At 39.4% G+C, this 24,776-nt stretch overlaps 1 protein-coding gene across 3 annotated transcripts in view; it reads right to left on the bottom strand.

Moving 5' to 3' along the window:
- The window catches only part of atm (ATM serine/threonine kinase), a 191,765-nt gene that overhangs the window by 27,045 nt on the left and 139,944 nt on the right, over window positions 1–24,776 (bottom strand). For all 3 annotated transcript variants that reach the window (XM_063054130.1, XM_063054132.1, XM_063054133.1), the window contains 9 exons: window positions 24,415–24,567; window positions 21,637–21,756; window positions 21,016–21,221; window positions 17,361–17,568; window positions 15,923–16,036; window positions 14,498–14,647; window positions 10,661–10,799; window positions 10,087–10,169; window positions 3,828–3,968 (listed from right to left, as the gene is read on the bottom strand). In XM_063054130.1, the coding sequence (XP_062910200.1) occupies window positions 3,828–3,968; window positions 10,087–10,169; window positions 10,661–10,799; window positions 14,498–14,647; window positions 15,923–16,036; window positions 17,361–17,568; window positions 21,016–21,221; window positions 21,637–21,756; window positions 24,415–24,567 (1,314 nt within the window). The remainder of the gene's footprint in view (window positions 1–3,827; window positions 3,969–10,086; window positions 10,170–10,660; window positions 10,800–14,497; window positions 14,648–15,922; window positions 16,037–17,360; window positions 17,569–21,015; window positions 21,222–21,636; window positions 21,757–24,414; window positions 24,568–24,776) is intronic.

Genomic DNA, 24,776 nt, shown 5'->3' with positions numbered 1-24,776 from the left:
TGCTGATCATTTGCTATAATTTAACTAAGCTAAAAGTGTTTTGTTGATGATTTTTGCTTGTATTGTACTCAGTGTCTGAGGCTTCTCGCTTAAGTGTCAAACAATAATCGGCCAGCTTTGATGGATTCCAGTTGCCCTGATACTGTTTTTCTATTACCACGATATCCTGGTGAAACCTTTCACCATACTCATCACTGACATTGCCAAGATTTGCAGAGAAGTCTAAATGGGAATGCAGAAAATTATTCTTTACTGACATGTTGCACTTCATGTTTTGTGTGCCTGAAGCATGTTATCAACCAGCTGCACATAGTTTGGTGCTCTGCTGTTGCCAAGAAATTTTTTTCAACAATAACCATGAATGCCTCCCAGGCTATTTTCTCTGAACCCACTCGATGTTCTTTGAATTGCCTGTCACTGATGACCTTTTAGATTAGCGGGTCAATAAAAATGCCTTCCTTAATCCTGGCGTCAATTATTCTGGAAAACATCTGTCTCAAGTATCGAATCTCTCAAGGAAATTTTTGTATCTGGTGACAGAAGATTTCATCCTTGCAGTCTTGAACCCAGTAATTCTGCTTTTGCCTTTGACAAACCAAGTCTCTGACCGGGTCGCTTAATTCAGATTGAGTTATCAGATGAGGCTCACTTAACACAAAGGGTTCAAAATCTGTATCAGTATCAATGTTGTTTTCTATTCCTGGCTCGTGCATCATGGTATCTTCGTCTTCTTCCTCTAGACTCCATATCTCTGGTGGCTTCGGTACTGTAAGACTGTCAGCTAGCAGCACAGGTCTAATGATTGAAGGGAAATTGGGATATTGAAGGGTTACTTTGTTTTTAGCAGAGAAACCAGACACAGTGGTCAGACAGGAGTAGCAGTCCGTCATATAATCCTTCTGTTCTCACCATATCATCGGGACAGTGAACCGCACTGACCCCTGATTTAACTCTAAGGTCAACAGCACACGTTGCACAACAAATGTGAGGCTTTGTCTTGGTTGTCAACTTTACACCCAAAGTAGAGCTCATAGGCTTTCTTAATAAGAGGAGTCATGCTCCATCTTTGAAATTTAAGCGTGCACTTGCCACAAATATAACATGCTGTTGCAACACTGGTGAGACATTTTGCTACCACAAATACTTCTGAAAATACAATGTTACTTTATTATAATGAATACACACAATATGTTATGCGCATAGAGCTTGTGTATCAACATGATCGCAAACCAATATATCATGTAAAATCAATGCTTAGAACGTGTGTGTATGTGTAAGAGAGATGCTTTTAAAGCCATTCTAAAACATGTCCTGCCATGTAGCATCCACACTGCCTAAGTATGCCCAGGTGTTCCTGGACAAGATAATTAATTTTTCAGCTTACATTGTGGGCAATATTTTAATTGACTTGATTTATATATTGAAATAACAGTTATAGGCAATTTCAAATAAATAGCGCGTGACGGGGTAATTTCATGGTGAGTTTCATCAGCAGCAGTCCAAAATCCATAAGTTACACCCAAAAGTATTTAGGAAGCAAAATCTTGGTTGTCCAGTGTAATCAACATTTTGAAATTGCAACATAACATTGCAACTCTTATATTCTATGCCTCAATCTATGAAGACAAACATGCCTTCTTCATCAGATTATTCATCCATGGAGCCCAAGTTCTCTGGGTTCGTCAAAATTCTTTTGTGCCCCATCATTTACAATATGTGTCTTAACCCTATTTGACTTCCCAAAATGCACCAGCTCATACAAGTCTGGATTAAATTCCATCAGCTAATCTTCTGTTCAACTTCCCAAATGAGCTATATCCTGTAGTAGCTTAAGACAACCTTCTTCACAACTCACACCATCAACCACATACTTACTAATCATAATTCCTACATTCACATCCATGTCATTAATATACACTTAGTAGTCACTTTATTAGGTATGGAAATGGAACCTGGTGTGGTCCTGTGCTGCTGTAGCCCCAATCATTTCAAGGTTCGACATTTTATGCATTCAGAGATGCTCTTCTGCACACAACTGTTGTAATGCGTGGTTATTTGAGTTGCTGTCGTCTGCCAGTCAGCTTGAACCAGTCTGTCCATTCTTATCTAACCTCTCTCATTAACAAGGCATTTTTCTCCACGGAACTGCCACACACTGGATGTTTCTTCTTTTTCACACCATTCTCTGTAAACACTAGACGTGTGAAAATTTTAGGACATCAGCAGTTTCTGAGATACTCAAACTACCCCGTCTGGCACCAAAAATCAATCCATGGTCAAGGTCACTTAGATATCTCTTCCCCATTCTCATGTTTGGTCTGAACAACAAATGAATCTGTTGACCATGTCTGCATGCTTTTATGCACTGGGTTGCTGCTATTTAACTGGTTGATTAGACATTTACATTAATGAGCTGGTGTACAGATATATCTAATAAGGTGGCTTCTGAGTGTATATCACAAACTGGAAAGGATTCAACATTGACCCTTATGGTATACCACTTGTTAGATCTCCAATAAGAATATCCTTCTACCGTTACCCTCTGACTCCTATCTCTAAACCAATTTTGGATTAAGTTATGCAATTCATGCCAAAGGACAGTTTCAACTAATGGTTACGTGTTTCCAACACTTATAGTCTTAATTCTAACAACATTTGAGAATTAATGCTATAGAGTATGAGGAGAAAAGCTGCAAAGACCCAAAAGTTGAAAGGAAAGAAAATTTAAGAAATCATATAGTCACATATATGATATAGCACAGAAATGGCTATGCAGTCTACCATATCTATGCTGATCATCATGCCTTTCTGTACGAATCCCACTGCCTGCATTAATTATTCCATACCCTTCTATGTCTTGTCATTCAAGTTCCTTCTCTGATGCCTTATAAATGTTGTTACAGTCTCTGCCTCCTCTGGCAGTTCATTCTAAATACAACTACTTTGTGTGTGCGTAACAATCTATCCCTCAGATCCCCTTTAATCCTCCTCCCTCTGGTTTTAGTCAGCTCTACATAGGAAACAAATTCTCGCTATATCTATTTCTCATAACTTTATATACTTTTCTCATGTCACATCTCAGCCTCTTCTGCTTTGGAAACCATGGAAAACATGGGGAGTAACTATTGAGAATTGCACCCTCTGAACAGGTAAGCAATTCCAGGGCATGTTAGACTCTAATGCAGCATTAGGCATTTATGTCAACAAAGCCAGTTTTATCATTTCTATGGAAGAATGGATAGTTTTGCTTTAGGTGAAGTTCTAAAGAATGCACACTTTTATGTATTATTACCAAATTCCAAAGGCCTATTTATTGGAAAGTTTGTGTAAAGCCAAGAAAGCTTCTAGCTGACTTTAATGTTAGAATCACTTTAGAATTTATTTGTTTGCTGCTTGCAACTGGCCATTTCCAGAGGCAGACTAGATTTCCTAGGTCACAGGACATTGAAGGAAGGCTGGCTGGCTCAACGTGGGAATGCCTGAAGTAGGATATAGTCAACTCGTGCTGGAGAAGGACTCAGCTTGATCTGTAGTTATAGAGTCCTGCAAATCCACTGTGCACCAGTTAAGCAGAAACTGAGTCTCATTTAAATACTATTATTTCTGGCCTGATTTTTCCAATGCAGGGAAATCATTTGATTCAAAACTTGCTGTATTTAAACTGGAAATGCACTTAAGATGAGCTTGGGACAAGTTTCAATTTTACCAAACCATATTTAACTTGCACTCAACAAATAAGCCTTGATGCAATCATAAGCTGGAGTTGCTGGTTCGAAGTTAATTAATTTCACAAATTAAATTTCTTGTTCCCCTCAACTGCAAATTACCTTGACTAGCTGCCTTCTCTCTTTCCCATCAGACCCGACACAATCAATGATTTTTGGAAGGTTCACTCCTCCTGCTAATCGAAACTGAGATTTGAATGATTTCACAGTTAACAGATTTTCATACTTTCCAGATGGATCAACCTGAAAGCAGAACACAAAGTTATAAATTAGTATTGGAAAACCACGTAAGTAATTTGATTAATATGGAGCTGCACTCAAGATGCTTTCAACTCCTAGTTGATGTCTTTCCCAGTAAGATTCATTCAATTTTCTTCATTCATTTTTGTGGGTTTTAAACATCCCTGGCAAGCATCTCCTCTCTATCACTAATTGTCCTTGAGAAAGTGGCAGTGGATGCCTTTCTAAAATTCTGCAACCATTCTGGTGAATGGCAGTAGCACATTGCTGTTCCAGTAATCTGTCATCAGTAACAAATGGAGGTGTTTTCATGAACCTGCTTCCTTTATGTTTCTCGCTAGTTGGGATCATGGATCTGGGAGGCACAGTTAAAATAGGCTCAGTAAATAATTACAGAACATTTTGTAGAACATTTTTTGGCAAAAATACTACTGCTACTTATTCGTCAATGCCTGAATGTTTTGTTACTTGTAGGTGTGGAATGCTTCTTTGCTAGAGTTGCAAATAAGTTTGAATATTATGCAGTCTTCAACAACCAGACTTTATGAAAGAAGGAAGGTCATTTGCAAAGCAGCCAAACGTGATTAGGCCTTTAATGACTCATGCTATGATGTCTTGGATCGATTAACCTCCATTACAACCACTCCCTTTCTGCCATGGTATTAAACCAACCAATGGACTATTTCCCCTTGATGACCATTAACTTTAATAATGTGAGTCTGTCTTGATGACATCTTTAGTCAAATGCCATCTTGATGTCAGGGACAGTCATTCTCACCCCACCCTGGAAATCAAGCCTATATGGTATGGAGACATGTGGTCCTATCAAGACACAAACTGAACATTGGTGAGCAGATTATTAGGGAGTAGGTGACCCGAGAGAGTAATGTTGACGATTCCTTCCATCATTTTGCTAATATTTGACAGAAGGCTGATTGTACAATACTAAGTTGAATTGGATACGTACTGTTTTATTGGAAGAAAGTTGGATAATTTTTCACTGTTCTAGAGCATAGGTCTTCAGCACTATAGTTGAGATATTGTGTATTCTGTCTCATTGCCTTTTTGTCTTTAATGCTCAGTCCTTTCTTAATTATCCATAGGTGAAACAAATTGGTTGAATGGGCCCCATGATGGTTGGAACATAAGAAGGAAGTAATGATGGAATATCCATCTTGCAAAGTTGTTTGAATGTGGCTATAAATGCTTTAAATGTTTCAACCACAGGCCTCTCAAGTTATGAAGCCCAACTTACACATAGCCCATATAAAGAGAGCAGACTCACTTGCTCACTCACTGAGTTAGTGAGACCAGCCAACGGATGTCCTTTCCCTCCTGCTCACTCTCCTGTCATGGTGTTTCTGTGATCCTTTCTAACACAGTTTTTTTTTTCATTTCCAACTTACGGAGTTTAGTTGTGAACTATTCTGAGGAACAGGACCATCTTGCAATTTGGCTCTCCCTGTATACCATTCTGATGACATGGTTCACTGTCACTTTCTCAAAGATACATATATTAGCCAGTAAGTGCCTGTGTAATGTTGCAAAAGAATAAAATAACTGAGCATAAAATGCCAGAGTGATACTCCAGAGTAGTATCAAGGGAGTGTTGGAATGTCTTAAATGTTGCCTTTGTGATGAGATGCTAAACTGGGACTTTCTCTGCTTTCTCAATGAAGAGATAAATAATTATTTCTAGTGTCCTAACCAGTATTTCAATATTTATCTTTCTTTCAACATCGCTATTGGGTCATTATAACAGTAGCACAGTTTTCCTTAAGTAACAGCCAGTAGATCTAGGATACCCACTTAAGCATGTCTAAAATCAGCAATCCCCAGCTTTCTGATTGACAGTACCCGATTGTGGCTCAGGGCAGGGAATGTATAGTGAAGCAGGGAGAGAAGGCACACAGAAATGCCTAACTACTACCCGGCAGAAGATGCCTGGAGCTTCGCAGAAGCCAGCAAATCCATCTGTGCCACAGTCATTGTAACCATGTTCTTACACTGGAGTCCTCATAAAATCCAACAATGAAATGTTAGCTTTGCAGGAAACTTGCCGTTGAATTTGCATCCATCTTAATAGCAATAAACATAAATTGTCTTGGACAGTTTTGGAGGCTTGTGAATGTTGGAGGTAGTTTTGATAAATGGTGAGCATGGGGTTACGGTTTAGCAAGGCTTGCGATTAACATTTCAAAGAATCTGCACTTTGCAATGATTTAGGTCTGAGTTAGCTTCATGAAGGAAATTGCCTTTAGAAGATTACTCATGGAAAGTGAGGGGCCAAAGGGTAGCTTCACTAGAGAGCAGACCAAATATAAGGATGCAAAGGTAATTCAAATCACTTTGCGGTACTTTCACTCATATTTTGTTCATTGAGGTATCTTTTTTAGCATACCTGATTGTGGAAGAGGTCCTGAAAGGAGAATATAGGGAGTTAGTAAGGGAGTTGAGAAGAAGGACTGCAAAGGTAGTAATCTCGGGATTACTGCCTGTACCACACGACAGTGAGAGTAGGAATGCGATGAGGTGGAGGATAAATGCGTGGCTGAGGGATTGAAGCAGGGGGCAGGGATTCAAGTTTCTGGATCATTGGGACCTCTTTTGGTGCAGGTGTGACCCGTACAAAAAAGACGGGTTGCACTTGAATCCTAGGGGGACCAATATCCTGGTGGGGAGATTTGTGAAGGCTACGGGGGAGACTTTAAGCTAGAATGGTTGGGGGGTGGGAATCAAATTGAAGAGACTAGGAGAGAGGAGGTTAGTTCACTAATAGGGAAAGCTAGTAGACAGTGTGTGAGGGAGGATAGGCAGGGGACAGAGAACAGGAGCACTCAGACCGAAGATATAGGGGAGAAGGAAGAAAAAGATAACAAAGTTGTTTGCCCCATCAGGGATAAACAGAGAGTAAGAATTGGAGAGTTTCTTAAATGCACCTATTTTAATGCTAGGAGCATTGTAAGAAAGGTGGATGAGCTTAGAGCATGGATTGATACCTGGCAGTATGATGTTGCAGCTATTAGTGAAACATGGTTGCAGGAGGGGTGTAATTGGCAAGTAAATATTCCTGGATTTCGTTGCTTCAGGTGTGACAGGATCGGAGGGGCAAGAGAGGGAGGTGTTACATTGCTTGTCGGAGAAAATATTACAGCGGTGCTTTGGCAGGATAGATTAGAGGACTCATCCAGGGAGGCTAATTGGGTGGAATTGAGGAATGGGAAAGGTGTAATAACGCTAATAATAGGGGTGTATTATAGACCACCTAATGGGAGCGAGAATTGGAGGAGCAAATTTGTAATAAGATAGCAGATATTTGTAAGTACAAGGTTGTGATTGTGGGAGATTTAAATTTTCCACACATAGACGGGGAAACCCATTCTGTAAAAGGGCTGGATGGTTTGGAGTTTGTAAAATGTGTGCAAGATAGTTTTTTGCAACAACACATAGAGGTGCCAACTAGAGAAGGGGCAGTGTTGGATTTCCTGTTAGGGAAAGAGATAGGTCAGGTGACGGAGGTATGTGTTGGGGAGCACTTCGGGTCCAATTATCACAATGCTATTAGTTTCAATATAATTATGGAGAAGGATAGGACTGGATCCAGGGTTGAGATTTTTGACTGGAGAAAGGCTAACTTTGAGGAGATGCGAAAGGATTTAGAAGGAGTGGATTGGACAATTTGTTTTATGAGAAGGATGTAATAGAGAAATGGAGGTCATTTAGAGGTGAAATTTTGAGGGTACAGAATCTTTATGTTCCTGTTAGGCTGAAAGAAAGGGTTAAAAGTTTGAGAGAGCCATGGTTTTCAAGGGATATTGGAAACTTGGTTCGGAAAAAAGAGAGAGATCTACAATAAATATAAGCAGCTTGAAGTAAATGAGGTGCTCAAGGAATATAAAGAATGTAAAAAGAATCTTAAGAAAGAAATTAGAAAAGCTAAAAGAAGATATGAGATTGCTTTGGCAAGTAAGGTGAAAATAAATCCAAAGGGTTTCTACAGTTATATTAATAGCAAAAGGATAGTGAAAGATAAAATTGGTCCCTTAGAGAATCAGAGTGGACCGCTATGTGCGGAGCCAAAAGAGATGGGGGAGGTTTTGAACAATTTCTTGTCTTCCGTATTCACTAAAGAGAGGGATATTGAATTGTGTAAGGTAAGGGAAACAAGTAGGGTAGTTATGGAAACTATGACGATTAAAGAAGAGGAAGTACCGATGCTTTTAAGGAATATAAAAGTGGATAAGTCTCCGGGTCCTGACAGGATATTCCCTAGGACCTTGAGGGAAGTTAGTGTGGAAATAGTAGGGGCTCTGACGGAAATATTTCAAATGTCATTAAAAACGGGGATGGTGCCGGAGGATTGGTGTATTGCTCATGTTGTTCCAATGTTTATAAAGGGTTCTAAGAGTAAACCTAGCAATTATTGGCCTGTGAGTTTGACGTCACTGGTGGGTAAATTCATGGAAAGTATTCTTAGAGATAGTATATATAATTATCTGGATAGACAGGGTCTGAATAGGAACAGTCAACATAGATTTGTGTGTGGAAGGTCATGTTTGACAAACCTTATTGAATTTTTTGAAGAGGTTACCAGGAAAGTTGATGAGGGTAAAGCGGTGGATGTTGTCTATATGGACTTCAGTAAGGCCTTTGACAAGGTTCCACACGGAAGGTTAGTTAGGAAGGTTCAATCATTAGGTATTAGTATTGAAGTAGTAAAATGGATTCAGCAGGTGCTGGATGGGAGACGCCAGAGAGTAGTGGTGGATAACTGTTTGTCAGATTGGAGGCCAGTGTCTAGTGGTGTGCCTCAGGGATCTGTACTAGGTCCAATGTTGTTTGTCATATATATTAATGATTTGGATGATGGGGTGGTAAATTGGATTAGTAAGTATGCAGATGATACTAAGATAGGTGGAGTGGTGGATAATGAAGTAGGTTTTCAAAGCTTACAGAGAGATTTAGGCCAGTTAGAAGAGTGGGCTGAAAGATGGCAGATGGAGTTTAACGCTGATAAATGTGAGGTGCTACATTTTGGTAGGACTAATCAAAATAGGACATACATGGTAAATGGTAGGGCACTGAAGAATGCAGTAGAACAGAGGGATCTAGGAATAATGGTGCATAGTTCCCTGAAGGTGGAATCTTTTGTGGATAGGGTGGTGAAGAAAGCTTTTGGTATGCTGGCCTTTATAAATCAGAGCATTGAGTATAGGAGTTGGGATGTAATGTTGAAATTGTACAAGGCATTGGAAAGGCCAAATTTGGAGTATTGTGTACAGTTCTGGTCACTGAATTATAGGAAAGATGTCAACAAAATTGAGAGAGTACAGAGAAGACTTACTAAAATGTTGCCTGGGTTTCACCTCTTAAGTTACAGAGAAAGTTTGAACAAGTTGGGTCTTTATTCTTTGGAGCATAGAACGTTGAGTGGGGACTTGATAGGGGTATTTAAAATTATGAGGGGGATAGACAGAGTTGACGTGGATAGGCTTTTTCCATTGAGAGTGGGGGAGATTCAAACAAGAGGACATGAGTTGAGAGATAAAGGGCAAAAGTTTAGGAGTAACATGAGGAGGATCTTCTTTACTCAGGGAGTGGTAGCTGTGTGGAACAAGCTTCCAGCAGAAGTGGTTGAGGCAGGTTTGATGTTGTCATTTAAAGTTAAATTGGATACATATATGGACAGGAAAGGAATGGAGGGTTATGGGTTGAGTGCAGGTCGGTGGGACTAGGTGAGAGTAAGAATTCGGCACAGACTAGAAGGGCCGAGATGGCCTGTTCCCGTGCTGTAATTGTTATATGGTTATATGATTGAACAAACTATGAAAGAATAATCTCATATTTTGTCCGATGAAGTATCCTGAAAGAGATACAAAGAAACAAAGTATTCCTTCCAGTAAGTAGAAAATGCTGTAAAGGATTCAAGACAGGGAAAAATCTGAACTACACCTCTAATGTCTATTTTAAAATCAAGCTGTGATTTATTAATTTAATATAGTAATATGAAACATTTAAAAATCTTTTATTATAATTCAATTTCAGTGAGACTAGGAGAGAAAGGAAATCTTACAAGGACTCTGCACAAATTGTGGGGCAGGATCATTATTAATGAGCTTACCTTGATTTCCATGGTTGGAATAACAACATCATCCAGATCCTTTATTTTGGTGATAGGTTGTGCTGCAGGAATTTCAATGGCTTCTATAATTGGGGAAAAAAAAATCAAAAGGGTACTGGCACACATTTTAAAGTAAACAAGTGAGAAAGATTGGGAATCACGAAATAACGATGTGAACAGTGTCAGGCCAATTCTTCTCAATATTTGGTTTAACCACCAAAGACCTCTCCTGTTCGTTCTCCTAAACAGGTAGCTTGAGAGACCACACCAAAATTTAAGAACGGTTTTAGGAAGTGAAATATATAAATATTATGTATCTAGCTTTCTCACAGCGCCAGGGAGAAGGCAGTAGTGGTATTGTCATATGTAAGAACCAATATTACTTAGGAGAGGAGCAATAAAAAAAGCAAAACCAGCCTGATTGGGATTGGAAGACAAACCACATTTCAAACTCATACTGAGTTTCCAGAAAAGCAATTTTCCTTTCTCCTATTGTTGACTTCTTACATACTTTTAAACTTGCATCATACATGGGCTGGTAAATAATGAACTGAAGAATTTGATGAATACTTACTTCTTTCTGTTTTCCATTTACTTGCATCCATATTTGCAAGTGTGATTAAAGCATCACATAATCTCTCGATGTCCTTTATCATTTTAGCTTTAGATTTTTGGATTGTATTTATAATATTTCTGGCAGCATCCATTCTCTCCTAAAGCAAGTAACACAGCACTGTTCAGATGATCTGAAAAGTTCGCTATATTCTCAAATGATTCAGAATCAGTACTCTTGTTTGTAAAAGAAAACTTTAAAAGTGGGGGGAAAAGGGGACATGGAAACAACCAGATATCAGACCTACATCAAAAGCCTATAAAGTTATCAATGAATGAAGGCATGGCATGACAATATGGAATGTGTATCCTTTTGCATGTACAATGTTGCAAGCATTCCAGACATCTGGAGACAATGAAACTGTGAAGATGAGGACTTCTTGGATAACCTATAGAGGGTGGTCACACAGCAGCTTAAGCAGACAGGGAAGGAATGGGTGATCACCAGGTAGAATAAGAAAAGCATTTAGGTAGGCCAGGAATTCATGGTACAGAAATTGAGTGAGATTGGGTGAAGCTGAGAAGCTTTGATTGTACGATCCCTTCTTCTTCAAGCCCTTTCCTCTTCCACCTATAATCACCCCCCCACTTCCTACTTCACCCCACCTTTCCCTTCACCTGGCTTCACCTATCATCTGTCACCTTGTACTCCTTCCTCTCCTCACCTTCCTATTCTTGATTCTGCCCCCTTCCTTTCCAGTCCAGCTGAGAGGTCAGACCATAATGTCAACTGTTTATTCCTCTCCATAGATGCTGCCTGACTTGCTGAGTTCCTCCAGCATTTTGTGTGTGTTGCTCTTGATGGGAGAGGCTTCTGAATACTAGTTGTAATACCATTGTTACATAAATAAGGAGGTACAAGTAATAGGGTACTTTAAGTTATACTAATATAGGATGAATTTCTTGGAACTATTATGCAATGAATTTGCAGATCAACAAAACAGACCTGTGCTCAGGTTATTTTAAACCTAGTACTGTACAACAGAAGAGTTAACTAATAATCTTGTATAAAACAGCCCCAGAAAAGAGTAAATCATATGACAGAATTTTACATTGTTTAAAACAGATATAGTAGAATCTGAAAGCAGATTCAATTAAACAAGGAAACAATGAAAATATTAGCAGCATGTTGGTTGTGAAGATTGGGGACTCATTAATAAGTATGACACTGGAAATATCAATGGTTAATATTTTCTTAATATTTTAGAAAATAACATTAACAAAATCACCAAATAATGCAGTACATTGGAGAATTGGGAATCTTCTGGATTTCACTAAAATGATAAAGAAATCAATGCAGGAAAAATGGAACACAGAAGTAAACCAGTGACAAACATTAAACACGGTTAGAGCTACTATTGGCATGCATGAACTTTTATAGGTGTGCTGTATCTACTATAGGGGAAATGCAGAAAGATTCACCAGACCGGTCTTGGATAACAGACCTCCATTCTTTGGAGCTTAGACCATTGAGAAGTAAAACAAAATTCTTACGAGGGTTTGATAGGGTTTTGAGCTTGGAATCTAAATAAGGGGTAGGCCATGTGAGTCTGAAATGCAGAAAAATTTCTTGACTCAGATGTGGTGAACATTTAGAATTCTCTATTGTAGAAGGCTGAAAGCTCAGTGATTTAAAAAAGCAAAAAAATGGTGATGAAATAGATCTGGCAAATGGGCTGCACCTGTTTCTATCTCATACTTTTCAAAAATAAAAAGACTTATAAGAGCAAATAATCTATATCCAGTGTTACGTACCCCGTAACTGGGTTGCCAAACCAGCAGAAATGGATCACTCAGTTGGAGTCTGGAGTACTAGAACTAAGAAAGTTTTATTACAGAAACAAGCAACACAGTAATCGAAAGGATAATAAATGCAACAGTTCAGTGATGATAAACACACATGTGCACAGAATTAAGATAACAGCATCAATCAAGCTCTATCGTTGTCTAGGGGTAAATGACCAATTTCAAAATGACTCAAAGTTCAGTCCAGTTTAGTAGTTCAGTTCGCAGTAATCGTTGCCATGGCGGTGGACAACGTGGGGGAAGAGAGAGATAGAATAGGAACAACTCATCATTCAGAACGGCTTCACTCACAGACCAGCGGGATGGCTCACAGACCAGCGAGATGGCTCACAAACAGCTTTTGGGTAGGTCCTTGGTGATGTCACCTGAGGTCACCGACTGTGACCCCTCCTCCAGATGCGGTCGATCCTCTGCAGTGAACCCGGCACCCAGGCAAGGGCGGACACACACCGGGTTCCCGCTGATCGTACCTTTCCACCCTGGGCGTTGTCCGGTACTTCTCACCACTCGTGAGAGGCGCACCGCTTCCAGGGTCTCGTTACCTCGGGTGGCGTGTGTGTCTGTCTTAGCGAACCTGTCCCTTTTTATCCCCCTGCTGGGGTATCGCCTGTCCATCACTTCAAACAGTTCAGGCTTCAAAGGGGGGAGCCGCTCCAGACAGCTCTTCCTCCCACATCCCTTCATTACACATCTCCAGACGCTGCTCCATTGTTCCTTATCTCTCCTTCCCCTGAGGGCAGGTGGCAGACCAACTGCTGATGCCACTGATGCTAGCCCAGGCCAGCAAACATCTTAATTTTATGTGTATTCTCGTAACACCAGAAATTTGAAAGAGTTTGCTCCAGCAATAATGGATGCTCTAGTTACCTTGGGAATGATTTTTGCAGATTAGAGAGAAGAAAATGTGATTCCACTATTTAAGAAAGGAGGAGTAGAGAAAACAAGGAATGACTTTACTTTCCCAGTTTCAGTGGAACCATTGGAAGTGGTGTTAAGACAGATGGATTTATTAAAGAGAAATAATAAATGAACCTAATAATGTCCCCCATAGAAAGTTGGTAAACAAGTTCAGATCACATGAAATTAGGAGCAACATACTTAAGTAGATTGAAAGTTGGGAGGCTGCAACAGAGGGATACCAACATAATCAGAGTTTAGGTCTCAGTTATTCACAATCTAGATTGACAATTTAGCTGAGGCACCAATCATAATATTTTCACATTTTTTGGATAGTATGTATTTAAGTGTTAATTTGAGTAGTAATGAGGATGCAGAGTCTTCAATGGTATATTGATAAGCTGAGTGACAACTGAAGTAAACGGAGAAAAATGTGAAGTGGAAGAAACAGCAATACTGATTTTTTTTTTTAAATACTGAGAGGCTGAGAGATGTAGATATACAAAGATACCTGGATGACCTTGAATGCAAGTTACTGAGAGTTAATATGAGGAGCGCAGCAGGCAAATTAGGAAAGCAGATGATATGCTGGTCTTTAATGCAATATACATTATTCTTTAACCATCAGCACTCAAACAGTCAAAGATACCATGCTGTATAAGCTCGCCTGCTGCGTTTACCAAGGAACAATAACTATATTGAAAACTAAATCAATAGCAATGGAACAATAAAATGTTCCAAAGACACAGAAATAACCTATAAATTTATATTTGTCTTGCTTTGTTTTTCTCTGTCAAGGTCACTGTAATTTTTAGTGCACGATCAAACAGTGATACTTGGAGCACAGTGGAAAGAAGCACATCTTCCAATGACAGGTCTAACTATCTGGACATGATGAAGTTTATGGATGTGTTATCAGTTCTGTCTCAGAGTCATGCAAAATGGAAACAGATGAGCCATTTGGCCCAACTCGCTCATATTGACTGTGTTGCCCAGTGAGCCCTGGAGTATTATCATACAACTCTGCAAAGAATTGAGCAACCTGCCATGGAAGGGTAATTTGGTTCTGATTATTTATCTTAATTTACCAACAAACCTGATCCAAGTGAGGCATATCCTTCTTTATATGTTTCCCTCTCCTCAATACATCAGGTTTCCCTAGAACATCATCTTTGTTTGCATTCGATAAGGCCAAAATGATAAACAATGTATGATGAGGATGATCCAATGAAGTTTTTTCAATTAGCTGTAAGATAGTAATACAGCAAAATTATAATCATACACTACATTATTATTTATGAAGGAAACAGATACACTTGTGCTTTTACAAATAACTCATTATGCATTACTCTTCTAAAACAAATACATTATCTATTCCTTTGTCCTCTGTGAAAGCAATTCCTCTGTCCTTTATCAGACCTTCTCTGAATCACAACTATTATTTTTCTCCACAATGATCTACTAATGTTATTACGGATGATAGGTTCAAATTTCAACATCACTGCGATATACAAATAACTTGGATGAAAATATAGATGGTTGGTTAGAAAGTTTTCAGATAACATAAAATTGATGGGAGCCTTAGAAAGTTGTCAACGGACACAGCAGGATATAAAGATATGGACAGAGAAAGGCAAGCAGGTGGAATTTAATCTGGGCAAGTGTGAAGTGTTGTAATTTGGGAGATCAAATAGGGAAGCAAAACTAAAAATAAACCATGGTTGACAAGACTCTTTGGAGCACTGATATATAGAGGGATTTTATGGTCCTAATCTACAGGTCCCTGAAAGCAGTAACACAAATGGGTAAAGGTATGTGTACCTTCATCAGTTGTGGTACTGAGCATAAGAGTCAGAAAGTCACATTACAGATGTATAAAACTTTGGTTAGGTCTTATTTGGAGTACTGTGTCGAGTTCTGTCCGCTCCATTACAGGAAGGATGCAGAGGCTTTGGAGAGGGTGCAGAAGAGGTTTACAAGGATGCTCTCCAGAATAGTGTTTTACCTACAAGGAGACATTGAACAAATTTGCATCGCTTTCTCTAAACATCAGAGGTGAGATGGGAAAAGTTTAAAGATGACGTGTGGGAAAATGTTTTGCAGAGCGGTAAGTGCCTGAAATAGGCTGGCAGGTGTGGCTGTGGAGCAGACACAATAGTGGCAATTAAGAGGCATTTAGACAGAAATATGAACACACAGGAAATCATGTAAAAGCAGATAGGCTTAGTTTAATTTGGCATCATAGCTAGCACAGACATAATGGGTTCAAAGGCCTGTTTCTGTGCTGTGCTCGTTAAAGTTCTCCTTTCTTATATATTCCTCATCTTCAACATTAGGTTTCTCAGGAATAGCATCTTTGCTTTATTATATAATGTTAAATAATAAATAGTGTCCATAAATCTATTAGAAATGTATCTGTCTGCCGGAGAGAATAATCTTACTCAGAAAAGATTTTGGACATCCCTGCATACATTCTTTGGCCACAGTTACATTATGTTGTCTGCATTCAAAACTAAAGTACCTTGTTTAATACTTCATGAAATCTTTGCCCTCCTGCCATCTTTGTTCCCATTCGAGCGGCCAGCTGGTACATTAAAGGTAAAAACTTGTAAGATGGAATCTTTTCTACACCTTTCTGTTAAAATAGTCAAAGAAAGAAGATTCTTTTTAGCTCTTTTTGCAACACAAACCTGTATTTGGACAAACATTTTGTTTTTAACATAAGTTTTTTTAGTGATCATCTTGCTCATATTAAATTTCCTTCCCAGGAAGGTAACTTTACTGAGTGGTAAGTGGATCAAGTCATAAGAAAATGTATGGAACATAAGCACGTGGCAGATTTTTCAGCCTAAATGGTTTAAGCTTTCTTACATTATTAATCAGCTGTGTACAGATAAACAATAAAGGCAGTACAATGCAGGTTAATTACAACTATTTAACTTAAAACAAAACAGAAAACATTTCACATCAATGACGTTTCACAACAACAAAATATGAGTGGGCCCATCAGGCCCTTCAAGCCTGCTCAGTCGTTTAATATGATCATGGCTGATCTATGCTGGCCTCAACTACTCTTGCACGCCTTTCCTCTATATCCATCTATTCCTCATCCATCAAAAGTTTATTCACCTCCACTTTAAATACTTCTACAGTATTTCCTGATCACAATCTGATGAAAGGTCATTAACCTGAAATACACTGTTCTCCCACCACATTTGCTGTCTCAACTGCTAAGAATTTCCAGAATTTTTTAATCTTCATTTTAAATATACATGTATAATTGGGAAATGCTTACATCCAAAGTTATATTTACTATCTTTTAATAGGTTAAACCATTGACTTACGAGGAATTGTTAAATCTAACCAATTTCTTTTCTGACTTTTAGCCTACGTGAGCTCTTGGGTTCATACTATAACATGATTCTTCCCCCCATTAACAGCAGTTAAAAATATGAGAAATCCAGTTTATTAAAATTAAATATCAACATGGCATTTGAACAGATGTCTAAGTAATGAAAATCAATATTATCTAGTTTCCCCAACATAAGCCATTCAACACAAAAAGTTAAAATGTAACCTGGTTGTGGAGGATCCAAATCCTGTTTGGTATCCAACGGCTTCTACAGGGTAGTTTGGCTATGTGGATCAAGGGTGAGAAACAGAATTGATTTACTCTCCTGACCCCTCATCAAATAATTTTGCCTGCAGCCAGCGCTGATACATGAACACATAAAGAGACCGCTTTGGTGAGGTATTGTCAACAAAGATAATGTTCAGAAGAGAAAATATGATGATATAAATTATGCAAAAGGGATATTATCTATTTGAATTGACCTAGTTATAATTAAAGATGAACAAATATGAAATGTAGACAGAAATATTACATTTTCTGAAAATACAGTTTTTTTTAAACTTCAAACAACTTGTTATCAGAACTCATAACAATCACCAGATATTACCTTCATCATTTCATTCACTTCTGGAACACCCGAATTTTCAAGCCACAAGGAGCAGAGTCTAAAGATACGCATGTCATGTTCCTCACCACTCTGTAAGCAGTTGATATAGTTCTCCACTGCTTTACACAAAAACTGTTTGCGATCGTCTTGCAATGCACACATTGCTCGTTCATCTAATTCACATTCCCGCTGAATCTTCACTACATATCTAGTCAACAGAATATATATATGGAATGCGTTAAAATCTAATGAGTAATGTTATTATCTTTCAACCAAACAGTTTTATTCGAGGCACTTTATTTTGTTTCAACCATTATACATGTAGAACAAGCAATGCCAGAGAATTCCAGCAGCATACATCACCGTCATTTCTCTGCCCCTATTATGGAGAAAATCATAACTACTTACCTGTTATTCAATGTCTCCACATTTTTACTTAACTAGCTTTAGGCAAGTACTGACCCCAGTTTCTACTCCTATCTTAGAATAGATAACAAATCAGACTTATTAGTGTTCATGGAACCTTTCCAACTTATTTTGTAATGTAAAAGTACAAAGTAAAAGTCTAGTTTATTGTCATATACACACATATGAATATTTGCAGCAGCATCACAGGCACATCACATTAGACAAAACTTTTCAAAGAACATAAGCAAAATTTCACAAGAATGAACACAATTAGAAAAAAGTCTGTTGTTGTTGTGCAAAGTGGTCATAGTGTTGCTATACCACTCAGAATGGAAGCATGGTTTACATAGAATTAGTTAACAAATCTTAATATAACTAACTAATGGGCAGCTGTGTTCAAATAGAAGTACAATTTCTATGTGTCACTCAACTTTTTAATAAATTAACAACCTAGTAATGAAATGAAGATGGAACAATGTGTTCAAATGCAAATGTTTAGAATATGTGAAAATGCTGTACTTGGACTGCAGTTCAGCATTAACACCATAGTTCCACCTGGGTTTGACAAGAACCTCAGAGACCTCGGCCTTGACCCCGGCTTGTGCATCTGGATCTTGGTCTTCCTGTCAGATCACCAGCAGGTTGTAAGAGTGGGCTTCCTCACCACGAACCCTCTAACTCTCAATACAGGAGCCCCTCAGTGCTGCTAACTGATTCCCCTCCTTTATTCCCTGTACACCAGTGACTGTATCGCCACCCACAGCTCCAATTTGCTAATTAAATTTGCCGGTGACACTACATTGATTGGCCTTATCTCAAACAATAAAGAGGTGGCCTACAGGGAAGAAGTCATCTCTCTGACACAGTGGTGTCAAGAAAACAACCTCTCCCTCAATGTCGCAAAAATGAAGGAGCTGGTTATTGATCACAGGAGGAATGCAGACAGGCTAACCCCTATTGACATCAATGGATCTGGGGTCGAGAGGGTAAACAGCTTTAAATTTCTTGGCATCCACATCACCGAGGACCTCATGTGGTCTGTACGCACCAGCTGTGTGGTGAATAAGGCACAACAGCGCCTCTTTCACCCAAGATATTCGATATTATAGTGGAGTAAAAAGAATCACAGAGGAGTTGGCCAGAATTGATTGAGAAAGAACACTGGCAGAAATGACAGCAGAGCAGCAATGGCTGGAATTTCTGGAGGCAGTTCAGAAGGCACAGGATATGTACATCCCAAAGAGGAGGAAGTATTCTAAAGGAAGGATGACTCAATCATGGCTAACAAGAGAAGTCAAAGCCAACATAAAAGCCAAAGAGACAGCATAAAATAGAGCAAAAACCTAGTGGGATGTGAGAGGATTGGGAAGCTTTTAAAACCAACTGAAGGAAACTAAAAAAGAAGTCATTAAGAAGGTAAAGGTGGAATACAGAGGTAAGCTAGCCAAGAATATCGGAGAGGATACCAAAAGTTTCTTCAGATACATAAAGTGTGAAAGAGAGATGACAATGGATATCAGACCACTAGAAAACAATGCTAGAGAGGTAGTAATGGGGGACTAGGAAATGGTGGATGAATTGAGTAAGTATTTTGCATCAGTCTTCACTGTGGAAGATGCCAGCATTATGGTGGAAGTTACAGGTGTCGGGTCTTGAAGCATGTGAAGTTACCATCACTCGGGAGATGGTTCTTGTGTAACTGAAAGCTCTGAAGGTAGACAAGTCACCTGGATTAGATGGAGATGGTGTACATTGCCGGGTTCTGAAAGACGTGGCTGAAGAGATTGTGGAGACATTAGTAATGATCTTTCAAGAATCACTGGACTCTAGAATGGTTCCAGAAGACTGGAAAATTGCAAATGTCACTCCACTCTTCAGGAAGGGAGAGATGCCACACGTGAGGCTGCTTAACAGGCTAATGGTATTACAAGGAAAACTCTAGCATGGATAAAGCAGTGGCTGATTGGCAGGAGGCAAAGCATGGGAATAAAGGAAGCCTTTTCTAGTTGGCTGTTGGTAACTAGTGGTGTTCCATGGGGTTCTGTGTTGGGAATCATTCTTTTTCCATTATAGGTTAATGATTTGGATGATGGAATTCATGGCTTTGTTGCAATGGTTGCAGATGATAGGTGGAGGGGCCCGTAGTTTTGAGGCTACAGAAGAACCTAGACAGACTTGGAGAATGGGCAAAGCAGTGGCAGATAGAGTACGGGGTCAAGAAGTGTATAGTCATGCACTTTGGCGGAAGTAATGAAAGGGTTGACTATTTTCTAAGTGAAGAGAAAATACAACAAAGTGAATCGTAAAGGGACTCGAGAGTGCTCGTGCATGATTTTCTAAACGCTAATTTGCATATTGAGTCTGTGGTGAGGAAGGATGCTGTCCAAGTTGCATGCCATCTTGGACAGTGTCTCCCATCCACAACATAATGTACTGGGTGGGCCCAGGAGTACATTCAGCCAGAGACTCATTCCACCGAGATGCAACACAGAGCGTCATAGGAGGTCATTCCTGCCTGTGGCCATCAAACTTTACAACTCCTCCCTTGGAGGGTCAGACACCCTGAGCCAATAGGCTGGTCCTGGACTTACTTCCTGGCATAATTTACATATTACTATTTAACTATTTATGGTTTTATTACTAATTATTATTCATGGAGCAACTGTAACGAAAACCAATTTCCCCCGGGATCAATAAAGTATGACTATGACTATGATTAAGACGATTGAGGAAGTTTAGTATGGGCCCCCAAATCCTAAGAACTTTCTACAGGGGCACAATTGAGAGCATCCTGACTGGCTGCATCACTGCCTGGTATGGGAATTGTACCTCCCTTAATCGCAGGACTCTGCAGAGAGTGGTACGGACAGCCCAGCGCATCTGTAGTTGTGAACTTCCCATGATTCAGGACATTTACAAAGACAGAGCCCGTAGGACAGCTTCTTCTACCAGGTCATCAGACTGATGAACTCAAGCTGATTTAAGTGTACTCTATATTACATTGACTGTTCTATTTATTATAAATTACTATGATTGCACATTGCACACTTAGATGGAGCCATAACATAAAGATTTTTACTCCTCATGTATATGAAGGATGTAAGAAATAAAGTCAATTTAATTCAATAACGTAGAAGTGACCATGACCCATCATTGGAGAGCATGCAATAGTCAAAAACAATAATGGCAATAACGTTGTGTTATATCATGAAAGGTTATAAATGGTGCCATATTGTTAAGTATTTACCTGTTGACCTGAAATTTATGTTCCTTGATCAAATGGATTTCCGCTTTGGCATTCTTGAGAAGTGCGCGCTTGTTTTCAAACTCGGATGACTTCATATAATTGTCGATACTCTGATACTGTGCATCTGAGAACCGTGCCAAGGACAAGAATGCTTCTATCTTCCCACTGTGAACTAAGCTATTATGTTCAATGCTAAGAGTCGCAGCCTGAAAGAACAAGCATCAATTGTCCAACACTCATGCTATTTTACAAGTATGATTAAAGTACATCAAATGATTAAATTCTATTTTAAAACTGTCAGGTCCATTTGTAGAGAAAGCTGCAGAGATGATTAATAATTTTACTAAACATCACATTTAATAGGTTAAAGAAGCCCTTCTGGATGACTGACATCATTTTAGGAATTTGCATTCAGAAATGGAGACATCATACATAATGAGATGTCTTATTATTTTAATAACTCATGACATTCATGTTTACTAATGTTGGTATTTATAATAGGAACCTAAGAGCAAGGCTCGACACTTTATACTATATACTGTATAATAAAAGTAAAAAGCCCAATGTTTCCCTAAGAGGTCAGTGCAGTACACAAGAAGTTGTTCATATAACCCTGCTTACTTTCTCTAAATATTTCTGCATGATGGTGCCTGGACTTTCCAAACATGTTTCTGCCAACCAGGTTCCACAGAGTCTAAGGCATTCAATATAGAGCGGCACTAATTCCTTGTCGTTTGTTCCCTAAGGAGATAAATGTAGACGAGTAAGTGGAAAAATTATAAAACATCAGGATCATAAAATTGAGGCCACAAGCTTAATGCCATGGAAAATATCAATTGACAGGGACTATCAACTTGGTTTACATAGAAACATAGAAAATAGGTGCAGGAGTAGGCCATTCGGCCCTTCGAGCCTGCACCGCCATTTATTATGATCATGGCTGATCATCCAACTCAGAACCCAGCCTTCCCTCCATACCCCCTGACCCCTGTAGCCACAAGGGCCATATCTAACTTCCTTTTAAACATAGCTAATGAACTGGCCTCAACAGTTTGCTGTGGCAGAGAATTCCACAGATTCACCACTCTCTGTGTGAAGAAGTTTTTCCTAATCTCGGTCCTAAAAGGCTTCCTCAAACTGTGACCTCTCGTTCTGGACCTCCCCAACATCGGGAACAATCTTCCTGCATCTAGCCTGTCCAATCCCTTTAGGATCTTATACGTTTCAATCAGATCCCCCCTCAATCTTCTAAATTCCAACGAGTACAAGCCCAGTTCATCCAGTCTTTCTTCATATGAAAGACCTGCCATCCCAGGAATCAATCTGGTGAACCTTCTTTGTACTCCCTCTATGGCAAAGATGTCTTTCCTCAGATTAGGGGACCAAAACTGCACACAATACTCCAGGTGTGGTCTCACCAAGGCCTTGTACAACTGCAGTAGTACCTCCCTGCTCCTGTACTCGAATCCTCTCGCTATAAATGCCAGCATACCGTTCGCCTTTTTCACCGCCTGCTGTACCTGCATGCCCACTTTCAATGACTGGTGTATAATGACACCCAGGTCTCGTTGCACCTCCCCTTTTCCTAATCGGCCACCATTCAGATAATAATCTGTTTTCCTATTTTTGCCACCAAAGTGGATAACTTCACATTTATCCACATTAAATTGCATCTGCCATGAGTTTGCCCACTCATCCAACCTATCCAAGTCACCCTGCATCCTCTTAGCATCCTCCTCACTGCTAACACTGCCACCCAGCTTCGTGTCATCCGCAAACTTGGAGATGCTGCATTTAATTCCCTCATCCAAGTCATTAATATATATTGTAAACAACTGGGGTCCCAGCACTGAGCCTTGCGGTACCCCACTAGTCACCGCCTGCCATTCTGAAAAGGTCCCGTTTATTCCCACTCTTTGCTTCCTGTCTGCTAACCAATTCTCCACCCACACCAATACCTTACCCCCTTATATTACTTCAATATTTCTGAATATCCTTGCCTTCTCTACACAACAACAACTTTGAGTACAAGTACATAGTTCACTGAAAGAGGAGTCACAGGTAGTCAGGGTGATGAAAGGAAGTCTTTTGGCATGTCTGTCTTCAATAACTCAAGGCATTGAATAGAAAAGTTGGGAGGTCATGGTGCAGTTGTACAGGATGAGGATAAGGCCACACGTGTTGTGTGCAGTTTTGGTCGCCCTGCTCTAGGAAGGATGTTATTAAATTGGAAGGAGTACGGAAAGGATTTACAAGGGTGCTGCTAGGACTTAAGAGACTGAGTTATAGACAGCTAAGATCTTTATTCTTTAGAGGGTAGAACACTGAGAATGATCCAACAGAGGTGTATAAAATCATGAGGGGTATAGATAGGGTGCATGTATTCAGTCTTTTTCCCAGAGTAGGGGTAGCAAGAACCAGAGGGTAGCAAAATTTAAGGTGAGAGGGGAAAAATTTAAGAGGAACTTGAGGGGCAACTCTTTCACATAAAGGGTGGTATCTACATGGAATTAGCTGCCAGAAGTTGTTGAGCTGGCTTATTGGAGTGGTAGCTAAATTGAAAGGGCTTAGAAGCTAATAAGTCAATATCAAGATCATAAGATATTGGAGCAGAATTAGGCCATTTGGCCCAATAAGTCTGCCCCACCATTCAATCACGGCTGATCCTTCTCAGCCTTCTCCCATAACCTTTGATGCCATGTCCAATCAAGAACATAACAGTTTCTGCCCAATCATACACTCAATGACCTGGCCTCCGCAGCTGCCTGTGGTAACATATTCCACAAATTCACCACCCTCTGGCGAAAGAAATTTCTCTGCATCTGTGTTTTAAATAGATGCCCCTCTATTCTGAGGCTGTGCCCTCTCGTCCTAAACTCCCCCACCATGAGAAACATCCTTTTCATATCTATTCTGTCTAGGCCTTTCAACATTTGAAAGGTTTCAATGAGATCTCCCCTCATCCTTCTAAAGTCCATCAAATACGTACCAAGAGCCATCAAACGTTCCTCATATGATAACCCTTTCATTCTTGGAATCATCCTTGTGAACCTGCTCTGAACTCTCTCCAATGCCTGCATATCTTTTCTTAGATAAGGAGCCCAAAACTGTTCACAATACTCAAGGTGAGGCCTCACCAGTTCCTTATAAAGCCTCAGCATCACATCCCTGCTCTCGTATTATTCTAGACCTCTTGAAATGAATGCTAATGTTGCATTTGCCTTTCTCAGCACTGACTCAACCTCATTCTAAGTTAACTTTATTTATCTTTCAAGGGGAGTGGAAAGGATTAATATTTAATACATATTTAGGTCAACATCATCGTCATTCATTTTTACCAATTCCAATTAAAACATTCCAAAACCTTTTCGTTGGATAATTTCAGCCTAAAGAACATACCTCTAACTTGTCAATCATCTGTTTGAGAATATCTAGGGAAAGACTCTGTTCCTGTTTATCCCAAAAGACTTGAGCCTCTTCTAGCTGCCAGGTAGAAACACCAAACCCAACCGGATTGTGTTGCTTGATTTGGAAGATGGCCTTCTCTGCCAGCTGTAAACAAGTTTTATTAATTGGATAAATGGAAATATTTAGTGTAACACAATTTTAAAGACAGCTTGACATCAATACAGAAACACTTTTCTTCATAATATTCTCTTGTTCAGAAATATGCACATAAATCACACGATGCTTTCAATTTAAAAAGACAGTTCACCTATTATCATCTTAACAGTTTAACTATTTGTATTGCTTAATGCCAC

Source organism: Mobula hypostoma, chromosome 7, assembly GCF_963921235.1.
Source record: "Mobula hypostoma chromosome 7, sMobHyp1.1, whole genome shotgun sequence".
Taxonomy (NCBI): Eukaryota; Metazoa; Chordata; class Chondrichthyes; order Myliobatiformes; family Myliobatidae; genus Mobula; species Mobula hypostoma.
This window is presented reverse-complemented; position numbering and strand designations above follow the sequence as displayed.